This window comes from Suillus discolor (genome assembly GCF_016758755.1).
Source record: "Suillus discolor strain FC423 chromosome Unknown F5147scaffold_102, whole genome shotgun sequence".
Taxonomy (NCBI): Eukaryota; Fungi; Basidiomycota; class Agaricomycetes; order Boletales; family Suillaceae; genus Suillus; species Suillus discolor.
In genome coordinates this window covers 118,610-137,657 of record NW_024541349.1, presented here as the reverse complement: position 1 = coordinate 137,657, position 19,048 = coordinate 118,610, and the positions used below count along the sequence as shown (strand labels likewise).

Here is a 19,048-nt window from a genome sequence, read left to right as displayed (position 1 = left end):
CGTGGTGACCAGTAGGTCGTTTAGCCCGTCCGCCTTGACATCATAGGTGAGACATTTCTCCTCCACTCACGAGCAATGATCCATTGTGTTCCACATCCGTACAGCCGAGGCAGTGATAATGAAGGTGCTATCAGAAGAGATGGCGAGCGAGTAGATAGCGTCAGAATGATCGGTGCAAGGTTGATTGATCCAGTATCCGTTTGACGAGTTCCAGAAGATGTCATTTGCGTTGTTTGATGCGAAGACAACCGCACCTGGCCTGTATGTTTCACCAGCGGACTAAAAATCTTCTGCTTGGTCCCGAGTCTTGACGTCCCAGATGATGATGGTTTGATCATCTCCACCACTCGCGATTCGCTTGATATGGCGACTGGTCGCACACAGCTCTCGTATCCTTCAAACGGCACTCCCACCAATGTTCCTTTATCCACATCCCAAATTCGCAGGGTGTGGTCTCTTGATAACCCGTCAACCAACTTTGAAGAACATGGATATCCACACTGCGCCCGTATGCCTTCGAATCATGCGTGTTGTCGTCCATTGTCCTAATGTTGTCCGCGCAGTCTGCCCACCGAAACCATTTCTTGCTGCTGTATCAGAGCCAGGCACTCCCGACATGTCGCGTTGACCTAGACACAGAGATATTGTAGAAGGTCAGCGTCGGAGCGTACTTTGTGGGATATAGAAACATCCACGGTGTACAGACTGCCTCGTGTGCGGAGACTCGTACTACGTAGCATACAGATCAGTGTTGGTGTTGGATTTCCGATGGTCTGCCCCACCGACGGTGACCTATCCGGTGTTGAAGAACGGCCAAGAAATAGACTCCACGTAGACTCTGGGGCTCGGCTGGCTGACTTCGGCTGGTGTTTGTGTAAACGCTGCTCGACGATGGCATTGCGCGCTCGTCGTAACCGGTGGTGTACTTTGTACTGTACGTTCAAGTTGTGATCAATTCGGTTTGCTTATGTAAGTCACTCTCGGTACGCTAGAGTCAAATTGAAATTATGCTGTATGCAACTGCTCTAGCTATGGGCCAGATTTGCTAGAATCATCCATGAATTACTTTAAATCATGGATATCATGATAGAGACGGGAACTGGAACGCCAGGGAGCTCACATGAGTACGCGCGGGGTGTCGGGGTACAAGACAGTTGAGACATGGGCCCGGTGCCAGTACCGCATCGGTTCTGGTTCTGCCACCTAACAGCAACAATAATTCTGTCAAACCAATCAGAATCGTCATAAGTATATGCAGGATATGAAAGCTGGTCGTCATCGTACAGTATTCTCCCATCCTCAAAGATACTGTCGCGACGTGCCGCTCGGGCTGCCGGCTCAATTTAAAAATCGGGCAACATGCAGACCTTCCTTCCACTCTGAGGCGCGCAAACGAGTCATGTGGCATGAATCATAGATATCATGATAGAGACAGGTATTGGAACGCCCGGGAGCTCACATGAGTACGCGCGGGGTGTCGCGGCACAAGACAGTCGCGACATGCATCAGGAAAAAACAAGGTGACTATATAGTACTATATAGCCAGGGTAGACCGTATAGCCAAATAGCTATCCCCCCTCTATATAGCATGTGAGGCAACTATGTAGTACTACGTAGTACTATATAGTGCTATGTAGAACCAGGTAGCGCTACTATGTACTACCATAGTTCCCTTAAGTTCTACTACAGGCAGCTACATAGCACTACATAGTTCATGTAGCGCTACTACTGCCGGCTTCAAGCAGCTATATAGTCACACATATCACATATTAGTAGTAGTAGTAGCACACGGAATCGCGAAAACAATTGAATTTGAATGCCTAATAATGAACCAGTCAACCTATTTTACGACTCGCTAGCCTCCGCATCATCCTGCTCCTCAAGTTGGTACTCTCGGATGGCATCTTCGAATGCCGCGTCACTGATCCGGGATGCAGACGACGAGATAGTGAGGGTGTCAACACCTGCATGGAAACTTCAAAGCACAAAAGTAAGAATATCATTTTGAAAAAGAACACTGTTCAACGCACCGAGCCACGTCGTGCAGATTGACACGAATTTTGTCGAGGAGTTTGTAAGGCGCCGTCCGCTCGTCGAAGCGCTGCAATGAGCAGAAATGTCCATGGTAGACAGTTCCATAAGTAGCCGACGTGAATTTGATATCTTCCTTCAGACCTTGTAACCATTCGTCGATACAACATTCAATCTACCAGTGATTCATCAGCGCCATCAAATTGAATATAGAATAAGAGACTCACAGTTGTAAGCACAAGAGCGATAACTTCGACGGGCATAGGATTAAAATATTTATGGTGGATGACGCCTTCATCGTGTCGATTCGCGAACCACATGATGTTGATGCCCAGTTGCAGTAACTCCGTCTTGTAGATTCCCTTCTTCGACTCCCAATCCTATTAGTCCAAAGAGTTAGTACTTGAAATACCATGTAGATCATCAAAATATGTACCTTGAAAGCAAATACAGAACCGTCTTTCAAAGACTCTGCTAGATCCCTATTCTGTCGTATCACATCGTTGGAATTGCTCGACCGGAAACCGAAAAAAGATGCTGTCAGTGAACGCATTTTTGTTTTGAGTTCCCCGCAAACTTGTGATGTGCGGGTCAATAGCTTCGCAAAGTATGATATAGTAAATCAGTCGAAGAACACATGGAGATCAGACGACTCACCATTTTGACACCTGAAGGCGTCAATTTGACATTGATGCCTTTGATTTGACATGCCTCATGCCAGGCTGCTTTTGCCAACTGCGTCTCGACAGCAATGTTCTCGGGAAATGGCACCTGGGAGACTATCAGACACCGGAAAATAGAGGCTGCCGTCCCCAAAATCTCTTTGGACACATCATCGAAGTCACTGACTTTCATGCGATGGCGTGAACCATCTGAATTTCTCTTGATCTTTGGCAGTACCATGCCATCGTCCAAAGTCTCCGAGTCGTCAAGTGGACGCTTGGACCCTCGAGCTATCGGCGACAGTTCTTCGGCAACGTAGTCGTTGTCCTCGTCGTCAATGCGGTCTTCAGGTCGGCGAGACTCACGGTCTGTCGACTCATCTGACTCGGAGTCATCGGATGGACTCGAAGTCGGAGCTGCTCGATAGTAGCAGAGGCGGATTAGTCTTAGTATACAATCAAAAGACTAGACACATACCTGTAGTAGTAGCCTTGCGCATGGCACTGGCGTTGCGCGACACTGGGGGTATTTTACCAGCACTGAATGTCAGTACCTTTGATTTGGACCGGGACAGCTTGGACACCATGTCGCAATCTGAAAACTAAATAAAAAATTTAATCAGTGATTATTCTGAGTTGCGTCAAAGAAAATGGGTGAACATACCATATTTTCTTCTTCCCTATCAATGCCGCTATGCAGCTCAGATGGCTCTTCCTTGAAGCTGTTGGGATCAGCATCGTAAGCAGCCCTCAGTGCTTTTTTCTTCTGTTTTTCTATCTTCTTTTCCTTGGTTTCTTGGCGATGGGTGACGTGCTGAGACTCAGAGACTGTAGAGTCGCTAGTGAGTGAGATGTTCTCGCTCAATATTGTCAGGGCTTACCACGGTAGTTTTCTTTTTCAGTTGGGCGTCGCTGTCGACCACTTGCGGTGCGTGTAGGTGGTGGTACTCGTTGCGCTGGTTGCACGTCCTTCGATTTTGCGTGCTTCGAGGCGACCTTGCGACTGGTAGCCATGGTTGTCTGCAAGGGAACATTAGCTCACGGTAAGCTGATTATATAGCGCTATGAAAGACATAAACAAAGACATCTAAACCTTGAATTTTTTTGTTGATTTCAGGGCGTGTAAAGTTCAGAGCTAAAGCTGTGATCAACAGACGGAAAATGATAAAAGCAGCGAGCGTACCGTTACTGCAGTGCAACATTCCCCTACCATGGTTATCTCAGTCTACAAGCAGTATGTAGTCTGCATCAAATACTCACCGGCGCGCTCTGACAAATTGTATAGTCCAGTGTCCCCAGCCATAGGCGACAAAACCGCTACCAGTAAAAATGGAAATATTATTGTCAAAAGGTTAGTTGCATGTCTTCATCACAGCCCCAATGCTCACCGGCTTGCAGGCCAAAGCTCAATGAGCCTATGTATCCACTTCCTCCGCCGTTTCGCCAAACACCCAGCCCTGTCATGGTTAGTCAGTCCTACTTGCAAAAACTAATTACGGAGTGTTGGGAGGCGGAATTGAAGAATTGCGAGCATGCAAAAAAGTTGCAGCTCTTGGAAATGGTGCCGGGTCCAGCTCTTACCTTACTGCAAGCAAACTTGCGAAGACTCATTGTAGAGCGCTGGGAGGCAGAAGTGAGGCGCTGTGAGGAGGCCAAATGGGCGCAACTGTTCGAGTTAGTGCTTGCCGCCCATGGTATATCGAGACTAGTGTAGTGTGGCGCAGTAACCAGGGCAGGGCCTGCATTTTAAAATCACTTATTAGTAATCAGTAGTCCAAACCAGTGATAGAGGATAGAGTCGGACAGTGATTCTGGATCAGCACCGTCGACTGAGCAATCCTCCGAGTCGCTATTCTTCTGGATCAGCACCATCGACTGAGCAATCTTCAAGGGGGAGAGACATACCTTGAGTTGTATGACCTCGATGTCATCCGTTGGATCCACCGTGACAGGCCTGAAGTGCGCACCAGATCGGTGCCTCCACAAAAGGGTTAGTTACAGGGCCTGCCTTGAAAAAAAACTCATTAAAAAATATTACGAAGTTAGAAAGCAACCTCGGAAACACTCACCATAGAGCAATATTCGCTGTTCTCGAGTCGTATGACCTCGATGTCATCCGTTGGATCCACCGTGACAGACCTGAAGCACGCAAACGAGTTGGATCCACCGTGACAGGCCTGAAGCGCGCAAACGAAAGTCGTCTCCAAGGGTAGTGTAGTGTGCCGGCAGGGCCTGCCTTTAAAAAAAACCATCAAAAAATGTTTTGAAGTTAGCAAGCAACCCACTCACCATGCCTCACTGCGATTTCTGTGCCAAGGAGATGGGCTCAAAGGGAGGTGTCAGGAGACATATCAATAATCAACCTGACTGTAGAAGGCAGTGGGAGCTGCTGGTTGAAACTCAAAAAGACATCGGCACACCTCAGGCTCGTTTTGACTCGTATTCCTCGTATTCCCCCCATCGCCGCTCACGCTCTGAGTCTTCCAATCCCGATCATCCAGACAACCCAGCAGCGCCAAAACATCGGAGGGTGACCATTGAGGAGGTTGAAGACGAGGACCACGCGCGATATTTTGAACAATGTGTTGGCGCCGGCCAAACACTGCGTGAAGGAAAAACCGGCTTTGAGAGGTTTCAGGAGTATAAGGAGTGTATGGGCGAAGACAAATGGGCTCCCTTCGATGATGGGTACGTACCAATCATTGCCTGTCACATCTGCAAGGCAATTAACTTCAGGTCGCAAGGGAGGAATGGGGACTTGCCGAATGGCTTGTTAAAAACCTCGGCCAGACTCGAACAGACGAGTTTCTGAAATTACTGATAGTAAGTTCAAGTTTAGTGTTGAATTTTGAAGGATTCGTACTCACCATGGCGATAGACACAAAACCGAATGAAACCTTCTTTTCACAATAACAGATCTTTCCTCCAGAAAGTCGACGAGCTTCCACACGCGACAGCCTGGAGTTGCAAAAAGGTTAAGGTCCAGGGAAATAAAACAGATGAGAAGGGCCAGACACTGCATGAAGAAGTCGAAGTCTGGATGCGAGATCCTGTCGAGTGCGTCAAAGACCTCATTGGAAATCCATTGTTCCGTGATCACATGGTGTACGCACCTGCGCGAGCATACAGAGACCCAGCAGGACTTCACCAAGTAATTGACAACATGTGGACGGCTGACTGGTGGTGCGACAAGCAAGTAAGTACACCCGGAAAAGCAAAAATGATAAGTACTTACCTATGGCGTCTAGATACTGTTGCCGAAAGGTGCGACAATCGCACCCATAATTCTTGCTTCCGACAAAACTTGTCTGTCGCAATTTCGAGGCGATAAATTGGCGTGGCCCGTGTACCTAACCATTGGCAACATTGCGAAAGAGAAGAGGCGGCAAACATCAGCGCGAGCAACGGTCCTTATAGGATACTTACCTGCTGGAAAACTTGATTGCTTTACTTCTGACGCGTACTCCCTTGCTGGTTACAGGCTTTTCCACCACTGCATGTCCTTGCTCCTCGAACCCCTCGTTGCTGCTGGTCGAAATGGTGTTGAGATGGTCTGTGCGGACTTGTTAATCCGTCGAGTCTTCCCCATCCTTGCTGCTTATGTAGCCGATTTCCCAGAACAATGTCTTGTTGCATGCTGTAAAGAAAATCGGTGTCCGAAGTGTTTGGTCACTGCCGATGAACGAGGGGATCCATTGACTTCGCAGATGCGGGACCCTGAGGTGACAAAAGATATATTAGAGAAGCGGAAGAATGGTCAGCATCCAATTCAATTCGACGACAACGGGTTACGCGCCGTCTTCAACCCATTCTGGGCAAATCTCCCTCACACCGACATCTTTCTTGCCTTCACGCCTGACCTCCTCCACCAGGTCCATAAAGGTGTCTTCAAAGACCACCTAGTTAAATGGTGTCTTGAGATTGTCAGTGAAGATGAAATGGACTCACGCTTCAAAGCAATGCCAGATTACCCTGGACTTCGGCACTTCAAGAAGGGTATCTCGACTGTGAGACAGTGGACGGGTACAGAGCATAAAGAAATGCAGCGTGTCTTTGTTGGTCTGCTCGCTGGTGCTGTCCCAAGGTAAGCATTAGTAAGCCATGCTCAACAAAGGCTGTACTGACACAATTAATGCTAGTCAAGTCTTAGTGGTTGCACGAGCCATTCTAGACTTTTCATATTATGCACAGCTTCAAATGCACACTGCTGAATCCCTCGATGGTCTGGAGAGCGCGCTTGCGGTGTTTCACGCCAACAAAGACATCCTGCAAGAGCTTGAAGTTCGCAAACACTTCAACATTCCTAAATTACATCAAATCTCACACTTTGTTAAGTCCATCACTCTATTTGGTTCCACCGACGGTTTCAACACTGAGCTTCCAGAACGACTACACATTGATTTCGCAAAAGATGCCTATCGTGCCAGCAACAAACGCGACTACGAGGAGCAAATGGCCTTATGGCTTCAACGGCAGGAAGCCGTATTCCTACGTAGTTCTTACTTTGATTGGTTGTCAGAACGATCTCAGTCAGCCACAGCGTCCAGTCACACAGATCCCAACCGCAGAAATGACTTGGATTCAGACTCGGACGCCGAGATTGAAGAGTTTGCTGCCCCCACAAATGCCATTCCATCATCCCCCACTGTGTCATCCCCCACTGATGTGGTCCGTATTCTCGCCAAGCATCCTCCACACCCTCGGCAGTCTGTTGATCGCCTCATCACTGCACATGGCGCCACCATGTTTCTCCCCGCCCTCAAATCTTTCATGCACGAGCACATGCCACACAATAACATCATCCCCGGTCCACATGACCGGTTTGATGTTTATCGACAAGTCATCATAGTTACCCCGCCTGATCCACGCACCAGTGACTCACCAAAGCGGTGGCGCATTAGAGTGACACCTGAAGTGCAGCCTGGTCCTGCCAGCCGAAAACCTTGGTCCCCCGCTAGATTCGATATGGCGCTGATAAGTGATGGTGCTCGGACGACGAATTTGCGGACACTCGAAGGTAAGCATTGGTTACTATTCAACGCTTCAATGTCACACTGACTGAAATGGATACTGTACTAGGTGTGCGAGTTGCACAAGTTCATATCATCTTTACCCTCCCTCGTCAGTTTCTAGTTGGAATGAACTCCCGAGCGCTAGCTTACGTCGAGTGGTTCATGCCGCTTTGGGAGCCAGATCCCTCCTCTGGCCTGCGTCAAGTGTCGTGTTCGACTCATCAGCTGCATCGGAATGCAGCTGTGATCCATCTTGATGAAATGGTTCGTCCGTGTCACCTCATTCCAAAAATGGGACCATCTGTTGACCCTGGGTGGACGAGCGCAAACGTCTATGAGACGGCACATGATTTTTATTTTAATACTTTTATTGACCTTGAAACATTTTGTATTTCCACTCGTAGTGACTAGAACTAACTACTGCTGCTACTGTGCTACAATGACTACAGATTACTACTACCGTCACCTGAAGCTCTACATAGTCCTGGTTTCGGCTACACCAGTTATGTAGTACTATATAGTAGCCTGGATGTCTACATAGTACTACACCGCCTATGTAGCGCTATATAGCTGCCACTATGACTATGAGGATTTGGTGTTTTTCCTGATGTGGGCTCGGTGTACTGCATTGGTTCTGGTTCTGCCGACATTTCTGCTATCAAACAGCAACAATAGTTCTGACAAATCAATCAGAATCGTCATAGGTAAGTGCAGGATATAAAAGCTGGTCGTCATCATACAGTATTCTCCCATCCTCAGAGATATCCCCATCAAAAGATTCCCTATCACCTCGCACAGAAAATGTGTTGCCCTCTCCTCGCCATTGTTGTTGTTTTGACAGCATCTATGTTTGTCAATGCATGTAAGGGCGTGGCCCAAACTTGCGTAGTAAATTCAGATTGCTGCAATAACGCTTGTGCCGATGATGGGGTGAGTATGAACAGGTCATTGTGCAATCAGGATGACTCACCTGCGCTAGTGCTGCCGCGGTCCGGTCCAGAACCATGGTTCGAACCGGACTTTTGGTCCGGTTCTCCGCGGTTCGGTCCATGGTTCTCGCGCCAGCCAGAACCAGACCAGAAAACGGTTCTCGGTTCTAGATCTTCCCAAACGGTCCAGTTCTGGTTCGACCTTCCCGAACCATTCCGAACCCCGAACCCATTGTTAACTTCGACTTCGACTTCGACTTCAACTTCAACTACGACAACGTCAGTCTCTATGTCGACGTCAAAGTGTCGTCTTCGGGAGTTGCACTATTGGTTAATTAGGCTACTTTTAGCCTTTTTGAAGGTTAGTACTAATCAATCAACTCTCAAGACTCTGTCCTCAAGGTAGTTATTTGTATATCCGTTTTCATTTTATTTACTGATTGAGTTGACCGTGCCACCACCACCACCACCACTTGCTGCAACCACTACCCCACTCCAGCAACAACCAGTGTCTAGCCCATGTGCCCAGCACACGCCAGCAAATGCTGGTGTGGCTAAGGCGAATGCGGACGACACTTTGGTGAAGGAGAAAGGAAGACGCCGGGGGAAAGAGAAAGGAGAAGAGGAATGGGAGAAAGAAAGTTGTTGAGGAGACGAACAAGGTGCGCTGCCCACTCCCAACATACCTCAATGACCTCTCACATCTGGCTTGTGATATTCTCATTATTCCAGGCTCAGCTGTTGCTGTTGAACACATTTTTTCCGGTGGCCGTGATACTACCTCTCTTCGGCATGCTAGCTGTATCTCGCCCACCGTCTCTCACCCCGCTGTCTCTCACCCGCCGCCTCTCACTCGAGATGCGCAGGTGTTTTCTCCCTGTTCTGTGTATAAAAAAAGGTGACAGCAACATCTGAGAATGGAGGCGCGACTCAAACCGCACGTACCTCTCTCATTGTCCTGAATGTCTTCCTTCGCTGACAATGGAGGTAAAATGATTTCAATTCTAACAAACACTCTCACTGATGCGTGCCTTACAAGGCAGCTTACTTCAAATTGCTTGTCTGGATCAGACGCCGCAGGTTCACATTACCCACTAACATCGACAGTAAGCATTGGTTGTTATTGTGTTTTATTTCATTCTCACCATTTGTATAGATCGAATCAGTTAGCTCTTGGATCAGTGGCTACAGAGGCATAGAGTCATATGTAGCCATGTCATTGGAGTAGCTACTTGATGTGTAAACTAGTCTTCCAATGATTTTTTTTTCATGCTCACCACTGAAAATTTTCGGGTTCGGTTCGAGTTCGGACCAGAAAAAAACCGAACCGGACCACAGAGAACCGTTCTCTGTGGTCCGGTTCGGGGTTCGAAGATTTTGCAGAACCAGACCACAGTCCGGTTCTCGGTTCTCGTCCAGGACCCTCTGAACCGGACCGAACCGGACCACGGCAGCACTAACCTGCGCGCCTCAGTATGGAAGTATGATCTGCACGCCGCCGTACTAATGAGCCGGCAGCCCGAGCGGCATGTCGCGACAGTGAGTCACGTTTCTGCTTTCGCTTTGGTATCATGGTTGATGGTGCAATACCTAGTTCGGAGCCAATCAGTACAGTTGTTTTGGACAAATGTTCATACTACTCGAGCAATGTGGATGTTTGCACTTGTCTGAAAATGATCCACCGTGCTTAGTCTTGCTTGTCGCCACTAGTAAGCTTGAGTCGGAGAGGCTGTTGCAACGTTGATGATTGATATTGGGAGGTCGTACGAAGATGGAACGCACTGCCTAGCTTGAATCTGTTCGCCTAACGTTGGACTCGAAGGCTAGCTCATGGATCTCTTTCTCTCTGTATGTGTGTTGAGTTCAACTGTCGAAACGAGCAATCATTGTTGTTGATGATAACATTGGGAGTCGTACGAAAAGGGAGCGTACTGCGCAGAAATTTCCTTACATATAATCTTGAATCTGTTCATCTGACACCAGAGACATTGCCGGATTTGCTGGAGGGTTACCGGTTACCGTTTCAGAACCTTAATATTTTTACTTTGAATACCATTACTATCAACATCGAGATATTTACAGTGTACTACGGAAAAGTTTGTTCCACCAATCGCGTTGCTCCATCACCAGCGCCGTAAGCTCACCGTAAGCATCAAACTTCTTTTTGACAAGCGAAATTTCAAGGTCTTTTGCTGATGGCCGAGTCCTGAACTCGAAATTCAGGAGGAACTGTCATATCTTCCTGGACCTACATAAACACCGTGTACGACAGTTCTTGAAGAGGAAATAATCAGTCAATTGCGATTTTGCAATTGCACCTTCTGATTACTATTGATCTTGTCCACATGGTATCAAGTTCACCGCATGCACTCAAAAAGCCCAACGACTCTAGCAAAGGATACCTTATTTAACGAGGTGCTAACGTCATGATCGTGACTCGCTTTAACCCACCCCAAATCATTGCTTCTCCAGAAGAATCCTCTGTTCATCATCAGATCTATCATGTCATCCAACTCTAGTTGGACACCGGACGAATCGTCTGAAACGCTTCTCGCAGAGAAAGGCTGGTTGCAGGGCACAGTGGTCAGCGCCGTTGCATACGGCATTGGCGTCGCACTGTTCTTCATGTGCTTCCACCTCCTTTTCCGGCAGATGAACCGCACGAACTACAAGAAACTCCTGCCTCTACTCATATACATCACCACAACTTTTATCCTCAGCACCCTATTTATGGCAGGGCTGGCCGACTTCACCCAACTCGCATTCATTCAATATCGTAACTATCCAGGTGGTCCGAGCGCATTCGAGAATGTCAGCATGCCTATGGACAATATTACAGACGTCTGTGGTTTTCTGACGATGATTCTTTCAGATGGATTGGTCGTGAGTGGAGGTATTCGATGTTGAAAATGTTATCGCTGATATATCTGTTCAGGTTTGGCGCTGCATGGTAATTTACAGAGGGTGTATGGTGCCAATGTGGATCATCATGTTCTTCCCTTGTCTGATGTTCGCTGCATCCATCGGTCAGTTGCTTCTTTTAAATATCTATTTGTTTGTATCGGACGCTCACTATTGCATCTGTTAGGTATGGGTATAATATGGCTGCTTCAAGTAACCAACAGTGCCTCATATTTTTCCTCGACTAACGTCGACTACACCATTCCATTTTTCACCCTCTCACTCGCACTGAACATCATCATCACGATTGTTATCGTACTTCGTCTACTCACATATCGTCATCGCATTTCCAAAGTTCTTGGCTCTAGCTACGGCGCTCAATACACGTCGATTGCTGCGATGATAGTTGAATCCGCTGCTCTTTACTCCACGTTTTCGGTGGCATTTCTGACGCTCTTTGGTCTAAACAATCCCATCTCGGAGACCTTTCTGGTGTCGCTGTCTCAGGTTCAGGTTAGTACTGGTGAATAGAGAGGTATTCACGCTGCTTATGACATGCCACAGATAATTGCAATGATGCTCATAGTTTTCCGAGTCGCGCAAGGAAATGGTTGGTCTCAGGACACCATGTCCAAGGTCATGACCTCGAGGCCTTCAGTGCAAACAACCCGTATGGGTGATTTCGGGTACAATTTCCAGGACGGCTCCAAAACGTTCACCGGTTCCACTGGCACGGGGGTACACACGACCTACAAGAGTAAGGACCGCGATTCAGTGGAATTGACTGTGTGAGCAAGTGTCGCTTAGCAGATACTGAGATATTAGTTGTCGAGTGTCCCAGGTCGAAGCAAATACATCTTGACACAAATTTAGTATTTAGTAGTATATACTTGACGTAGGCAGGATTCGATTCGATTGTTTGTACTCCGAGCCACGCAGTGAGCATCTAAAGCAACCTCGGATGATGGGTCCCTGTATATCTTGTTGTGGAATCAATTATACAGGTGACTACAGGCCGCATTCACGTCATAGTAGTATGGTGCATTCTGATCGATTCAAAGTCTGTGAATCCTGTAGTGTCATTATAGTCTCTATACCACTAAGTAGTAAGTTCATCAGAAGTCCTCATGATACATCCTAAAAGCAGTTCATATTAACTTCTCCTGTTATCTACGGCTCCACTGCTATGTACGGCCCGCCGAGGAAGCCCTGGGCGCATCAGCTCATGCAGCCACCATGAGATGTGCGGCGGTACAATCATTCCTCCGAGCCTTGAGGATATCAGGCACTCCAAGTGATGTGAGATTTCCGAGTCGTTGCATTCAAGTTGTAGTCCCATGACCATTATCTAGTGTAGCCTGTGTATGGGTGAAACCCTCACCTGCGCGTCACATTGCAGTGTGCCACGACCAGAAGTCCTCATGGCCAGGTACATCCTAAAAGCAGCTCGTAACTTCTTCCGTTATCTACGGCCCCACTACGACCCACCGAGGAAGCCCTGCCAGTGGGTGCATCAATGATCAGCTCACGCGGGCCCGGCCATCATTGATCATTCCTCCGAGCCCTGACTCAAACGATATCAGGCACTCCAAGTGTGCTACATTGATGTGAGACCTCTGAGTCCTTGTATTATAGCCCCGTGACCGTGTACTAGGGGACCCTCACTGTGCTGCAGTGCGTCACATTGCAGTATGAAGATTATAATATATTTTCTTCCTCAGGAGGGCTTTCCTGATGGCTTTGCCTTTGATCGCCTTTCGGCCCACTTTTGCTCGTGCAGTAGGGTGCCGGAGGATACAGGAGGATACATTGGACCATGACATCATTGCACAAGTCAAAGACATACTAACTTTCGTTAGTGCCGCAGAAATACTGTAGGTCCGTGTCATCTCCGTTGCGTGTTTCATCTTCTGCACGAAACGAGCTAGAAGTTTATCCAAATTCTTACTTGCGAGCATTGCGTTTCATGCATTGATGGCCCGACTTGGACCGCCTTTTGGTACATTTTTGCTATCGCGGCAGCGCGACGGATAATTCAAGAGGATCTCGTCGGATCATGATGTATCGATAAGTTGCACAGATCAAAGATATGGCTAGCTCATTAGCTACACATCAGGATACTAGCCTAGATACTGTAGCTGTATATGAGCTATTTTCATCGCTAAAATTATTCACAAAAGAGACTCACCCTGGAAATTCGAGAGACACGCTATATATCTGGTTGGAGAGATAATATGAGATATATCGCGAAGCCATATTTTGTAAAATGCTAGCATATGATACTCTGACGGTGCATTCAAGTTGCACGAAAGACACCTTGAACACCAATGAAGTTATTTGACATACGAGTATAGCCCAGAGGATAGCTACTGCTGCTTACCATTACTCTTTCACCAGGCCAGGGTCGGCCCATAGTACCCCGGGCCCAAGCAAGGGAACTTTATGTTGAAAATGTGACCAGGTACGCCTGCAATGACACAACATTCAAGTTCAAAATTACAGTCTCTTCAAATGTAAAATGTGCAGCTGTCCGATGCTGTCGTATTAGATAGAAGAAACTCATGCCAGCCAAAATTGAATATTGATGGTCATATGTGCCAATTTGTACGTAAGCGCCGCCCAGTCTGCTAATCGGATCAGGCGCACCGATACCACTCTTCAAATTACCCTTGCCATCATGATCAATTCAAGTCGAAGCCATTCTCCCCGTCATGTTCTCTTCCTCACGCTCCAGGCCGTACAGACCACTGAATCAGACACCACAGGAATTCATTGACTCTGAAAGTGATCATGATGACGACCACAAAGCAAAGACTTCGCGGACTGTGCTCCATTGGCCTCTTGTCATCGTAATCTTCTGCACGTTCCTCAACCTGTTACTGGTATCTACCCCTGCCTTTCTCCAAGACTCTTCAGTATATTTAGACAAACTTATTACTCGAAAGAATGACCACATTCTCCGTCGTCCTTCTCAATATATGCGGTTCGACGAGATCGCACGGACGTCGCCTCCTATTCCGAGAGAGTTCATAAGTCTCCCCATGTCTGTCAGCTTGGTGGATCATTCTGCGTCAAGTCATGTTTTCAATGGCTATCTTGCGATGCGCACGATACGTGCTGGCACAATCTCGCCCAGTGATGACCGCAAAGTCCACGTTACACAAATTGACAATCTGTCAGTTTATCTTCCTTTTTTCTGTGTTCTATAGACTGATGGAATGAAAGGTTTCAACAACATTTCAATTCAGGGCGATCGACTGGGGCATGTAAAGTTGCGAATTGCACGTCGTCATTCACATATGGACTGACCAACTACGCTTGCTTTATATCGCCTCAATGCCACTGTACCAGTTGATATTTCAACGTTATCGTTTAACGTCCGACCGCCACTGGTCGCGAAACTCGATAACATTGTGCTAGGGCAAGACAGCTTGGACTGGCACAGAAGATTTTCTTGTGCGATGGACGACGTTCTTGTTTTCGAGTTAGGATGCTCGGAGAATGAACCAAGCGGTAGCTGCGATATAGAATGGTGGCAGGCTCACAAGGAGACTGCACCGGGTCAGTGCTTTACCACTCTCTATGAAATTCGCTGACAGCATAATTGAACCTCTAGCTGTCTACATGATCCGGCGCTCTACTGTGTAACTCAACTTTCAGATTTCGAAACATTTGGTTTATTTAACAGGTTCAGGCATCTAGTCACAATCTTACGCAATCCCACTTGCCATCAGCCATCTTACTCGTGTACTTGCGAATGTGGACCAGTCCCATAAGTCAGGCCACTTCCAGAGTGAGTGTGTGCAGTATTGAAACTTCGTCACGGCACATAACGGCAGCTGAAATTTTTGCTTGACTTCGGCACTTTCAATTTCAACTACATATCTCACCCAATACTCCTTCTATTGTGGTCGTTCAACCTCGGAATGAATATGAGACAAAACAATATCTATTTCAAATATTTTGTGTTTAAGTACGAATTTTGCAAAAGTGCTGACTTCTATGGAGTGCTGATTGCACAGGAAGGGATCCATGTCAACAGTTAATTTACCTCCGGCGTCGCGCACATAGATAAATCATCTGTCAACGATCCGGTACGAATGGATTTGAAGATCTAAATAATCTTATGTGGGCACCAAATGGTGGGGCCATTTCCCAAACTACTGCACACGAGCTATATGCACCCAAGCTATTCCGCATCGCCCTCCGAGTCGAGCATCATTCCATCAAAACTTTTGATGCCAAGCAAAATAATCCGTGGAACTTAAAATAATCCGCGGTGGAAGCAGAGAGAAATGCCGTTGCTTATGGCTCCCCGGGGAATGACATAGTATCCCCATAGTTTGAACCTCAAAAGCTGGAGTACCGTAAGTATGTAAATAAACCATTACATAGAACTTGCTGTAGGCTACCGTCAGAAACTAGTACGCACTACATATGCCAATGTACCAGTCTAGTCGCAGTAAGTCGACTCCAGTCATTTGCTGTGCATGCAGTCATCATCAGAGCATCCACGAGGTGAGATGCAACCAATTAAAATACATTTTTGATCGGATAATGCTTGAGTGCGCAGATGGCTGTGTGTTTTTGTTGTGCTTATCATGAACGCAGTGGTATTTAAAGGGTGTAACTCCCAATCTTTCTTTAAAACAACGCATGCTAAACACTACACCTTAGCAAAGAACATCATTGACATGATCGTGCTTAACATCAGCAAACTCAGTTTCTATGTTCTACTCCTGTCAGTTGCCTTCGCACAGATCCTAGTGGTCAGTGCTGCAGAGAACAACAACCTGGATTCTGACGATGCGGATCTTGTGGGTGAGTGGGTTCCGGCGATTATGTGGAGCAGGATTGACGAGTTTCGAGACATAGGAGTCTATTCTTATTGAAACCTAAATACAGCTGGAGGGTTGAAAGTCGACGCAAAGCAGGACATATTAGTGTATGGACACATTACAGATGACGTTGGGAGTAGAATGTCATTGCACGCACGGGATTGTTTGTTTATACTGACTTCTCGATCTCCTGTGAATTTTTTCATTACCCATATACAGTGATTCTGATGATTGTATGATATTGCGGGGCTTAATTTTTTGGAGCGAGGCCTGCATGCGCGACAGCATCATGAGAATGGGCCATGCCTTTGGTCGAAAATGCTGAGGAAGAAGTTGGGGAATTAAATCTCGCTGTCATTATCGGTGTTGCCACCTCGAGAGTGCACTGAGAGAATTTCGTGAACCAAGGATTAGGTACGAGTAATAAGGTGCGTGACGCACGTTCCTCGTCTCGACGATGAAGAAGTGGCAGAAGACAGCCTCGAAATACAGCCAGAAATTGTACACCAGCTGGAATAAACATTAAACATACTAAAATTTTGAGAGAAGGCTCACGTAGCACTTCCATCGCAAAGTGAGCGTCAAATTTCACAAGCCACTGTGGAGATTCGGGGACAAACCAGATCGATGAGACTTGTATCATGAATGAAGTACAGAACGAATTTTTCATGACATCAGTGCTCTCCTTCCTCGTGTTGGCTCTTGTGAAGAACATACAGGTGTTCCTGTACTATGGTGTTGAATGGAGCATATGAGCATGAATTATGAGTGAAAAAGAGCGGGTGACACTACAATCTCAACATGTTCCGGCCAGAGAACCCCTAGCTGCGGTATGTGAACTTAGGCCGCATTTAAGAAGACTAACAGAGATTTCAGTATACGTCCTGTTGGCATCTCCTCGACATTCAGGCCTGCGAGTTGCTCCTGGTGGAGTACTAAAGTCCCTGAGAGCATATATGTAAGTAGCATAGGCGACAGGGGAAATCAGTTTATCCACACCTGAGTTTCAAACGTGGCGAGGAGCGTGAATGGTAATTCGCGTGGGCTAGAGACTCGAGGTGGCGCAGCATCACTAGGAGCACGAGACAAAGCAACGCGCACGCGCGACGCTACATGATGCCGTCATGACTCGTGCCTCGACTCACACTCGAAGATCTCAAAGTTTCACGATTTAACCCTGCAGTACCACCAGCTAAATACGAGGACATCCAGGAAACGGCCAGTCTGGGGCCAAAGTCTGGGGCGGAGTCTGGGGCCAAAGTCTGGGGCTGCGGCTGACGCGTGCGGAGCTTAATTCGGAGTTCTAATTATATCTGGTCACGTTTGCAATACCAGTGTGACCCGTCCATTGTGAGTCGTGAGTCGTGACCCACCCTTTGTGACCTCTTGCAGGCCGATCTCACACTGCGCTCGGTGACATCAGTGCCTGTCATGGATGTCGGCCATCTGTTCAATGCAATAAAAAAACACCCTCCGACGTGCTAGCCTCCTTAAGGATGATATCCTTCAACCCCAACCTCAGCGCATCTCTGTCTCCCATGCACCCGATGTGCTTCCAGACAGTGTCACGAAGTTTCTCGCTACGTCTCTCGACATGTCATCCGATGCAGTCGATAATCTATGGTACATTGTGAAGGATCTCGTCTGGGAACTGCCAATGAGTGCTGAGACAAGCGCTGAGGATGAAGTTGCGTTCAAGCTCCATGGCTATGAACTAGGACTTGGTACTGTGCCCACACATCGCATCATGATTGTCATACTAATCCAACTCACAGTGGGACGCACACTATATCCACCAGTCAAGACTTGCATCAACCACGACTGCACCGCATGGCAGCATGGCACACTGCTGAAGAAAGAGGAACAGCGCCGCATTGTCATATTTACTCACAGCAAGGGCGCAAAGCCTGCATGGACAGTGCACTTAAAGTGTCGAGGTGCGTTTGTTGTGCTCTATGCGTATGATAGCCTCACTGACCCATAATGCCTACAAAGAATGCAATACGAACTACCAGTTCAACTACAGTGTCAAGGACCAGCTCCGAACATACTACAGCAGCATCCCACAACACATTCAAGTCTCAGACCATCAATTTGTTGAGCTCAACCTTGCCATGCATTGGATGGACCTCATGCAGATCGCATCAGTCTCTATTGTTTTTGCCTTTCATGCACTTATTTACTGATACTATGTTAGTGTTTCAGTGACGAACTGTGGTCATTTGTATGGCATTGCCCAGACATGTCGCACTCATGATGACACCGACCACTGGCAATTTGGGAACGTAATCACGACAGAGCAAGTCTGGGACTGCTTTGTAATACTTGCCCTACTCGACGACCATAAACTACGAGGAGAATGCCTGGTAGTGCCGCATGACGGCAACCAGAAAAGTTGCCTTATGCAGGCCATGTATGCACGCAACGCTCGTATTGTCCTCCAGGGTCAGGAGGAGCTCCCTCATACTTGTTTCGGATGCATGCGGATATTGGAGATGCCAGATGGAATGCTTCGCCATACGGAAGTCATTGTGTTACAAGTAACATCGGTCACGTGGCCCCCCTATCATTTTCCCTTCATCCTCGCCCTCACCATCTACCGGCTCGTCCTCCTTTACCGACTTTCTGTTAACCGGATCCTCGGGACTGTTCCCGTCCCTCGCATCACCCGCCTC

General features: G+C 47.4%; 8 protein-coding genes across 8 annotated transcripts; 6 read left to right on the top strand and 2 right to left on the bottom strand.

Annotated features, from left to right (window-relative positions):
- Nucleotides 1-1,794: 1,794 nt before the first annotated feature.
- Nucleotides 1,795-2,674, bottom strand: F5147DRAFT_724624 (uncharacterized protein). The gene is made up of 4 exons (XM_041439063.1): nt 2,468-2,674; nt 2,259-2,411; nt 2,031-2,206; nt 1,795-1,975 (listed from the first exon to the last, which is right to left on the bottom strand). The coding sequence occupies exons 1-4, from the start codon at nt 2,582-2,584 to the stop codon at nt 1,846-1,848; spliced, it is 576 nt and encodes a 191-aa protein (XP_041286286.1). The 5' UTR covers nt 2,585-2,674; the 3' UTR covers nt 1,795-1,845.
- Nucleotides 2,675-3,904: 1,230 nt separating this feature from the next.
- On the top strand, nt 3,905-4,688 carry F5147DRAFT_658140 (uncharacterized protein; the record flags this gene model as incomplete). Its single annotated transcript, XM_041434386.1, has 5 exons — nt 3,905-3,927; nt 3,979-4,044; nt 4,092-4,158; nt 4,195-4,387; nt 4,585-4,688. 5 exons carry the CDS (start codon nt 3,905-3,907, stop codon nt 4,686-4,688), a joined length of 453 nt encoding a protein of 150 aa, XP_041286285.1.
- A 295-nt stretch (nt 4,689-4,983) lies between these two features.
- On the top strand, nt 4,984-8,116 carry F5147DRAFT_748221 (Zn-finger domain-containing protein; the record flags this gene model as incomplete). Its single annotated transcript, XM_041440037.1, has 8 exons — nt 4,984-5,277; nt 5,323-5,385; nt 5,430-5,516; nt 5,572-5,889; nt 5,942-6,777; nt 6,833-7,710; nt 7,773-7,909; nt 7,931-8,116. The coding sequence occupies 8 exons, from the start codon at nt 4,984-4,986 to the stop codon at nt 8,114-8,116; spliced, it is 2,799 nt and encodes a 932-aa protein (XP_041286284.1).
- A 2,594-nt stretch (nt 8,117-10,710) lies between these two features.
- F5147DRAFT_764413 (uncharacterized protein) lies at nt 10,711-12,439 on the top strand. Its single transcript, XM_041440703.1, has 5 exons — nt 10,711-10,768; nt 10,819-11,517; nt 11,570-11,660; nt 11,723-12,048; nt 12,100-12,439. The coding sequence occupies exons 2-5, from the start codon at nt 11,137-11,139 to the stop codon at nt 12,325-12,327; spliced, it is 1,026 nt and encodes a 341-aa protein (XP_041286283.1). The 5' UTR covers nt 10,711-10,768; nt 10,819-11,136; the 3' UTR covers nt 12,328-12,439.
- Nucleotides 12,440-14,246: 1,807 nt separating this feature from the next.
- F5147DRAFT_780276 (uncharacterized protein) lies at nt 14,247-14,805 on the top strand (the record flags this gene model as incomplete). The annotated part of the gene is made up of 2 exons (XM_041442433.1): nt 14,247-14,710; nt 14,784-14,805. 2 exons carry the CDS (start codon nt 14,247-14,249, stop codon nt 14,803-14,805), a joined length of 486 nt encoding a protein of 161 aa, XP_041286282.1.
- Nucleotides 14,806-14,864: 59 nt separating this feature from the next.
- On the top strand, nt 14,865-15,110 carry F5147DRAFT_551638 (uncharacterized protein; the record flags this gene model as incomplete). The annotated part of the gene is made up of 1 exon (XM_041430416.1): nt 14,865-15,110. A coding segment is annotated over one exon (246 nt), but the record flags the coding sequence as incomplete, so codon positions are not given.
- A 1,513-nt stretch (nt 15,111-16,623) lies between these two features.
- Nucleotides 16,624-17,581, bottom strand: F5147DRAFT_658137 (uncharacterized protein; the record flags this gene model as incomplete). Its single annotated transcript, XM_041434385.1, has 7 exons — nt 16,624-16,758; nt 16,815-16,883; nt 16,906-17,006; nt 17,091-17,103; nt 17,239-17,317; nt 17,373-17,482; nt 17,519-17,581. 7 exons carry the CDS (start codon nt 17,579-17,581, stop codon nt 16,624-16,626), a joined length of 570 nt encoding a protein of 189 aa, XP_041286280.1.
- Nucleotides 17,582-17,847: 266 nt separating this feature from the next.
- On the top strand, nt 17,848-18,508 carry F5147DRAFT_527493 (uncharacterized protein; the record flags this gene model as incomplete). Its single annotated transcript, XM_041430027.1, has 3 exons — nt 17,848-18,097; nt 18,149-18,310; nt 18,369-18,508. Coding segments are annotated over 3 exons (552 nt in total), but the record flags the coding sequence as incomplete, so codon positions are not given.
- Nucleotides 18,509-19,048: the final 540 nt, after the last annotated feature.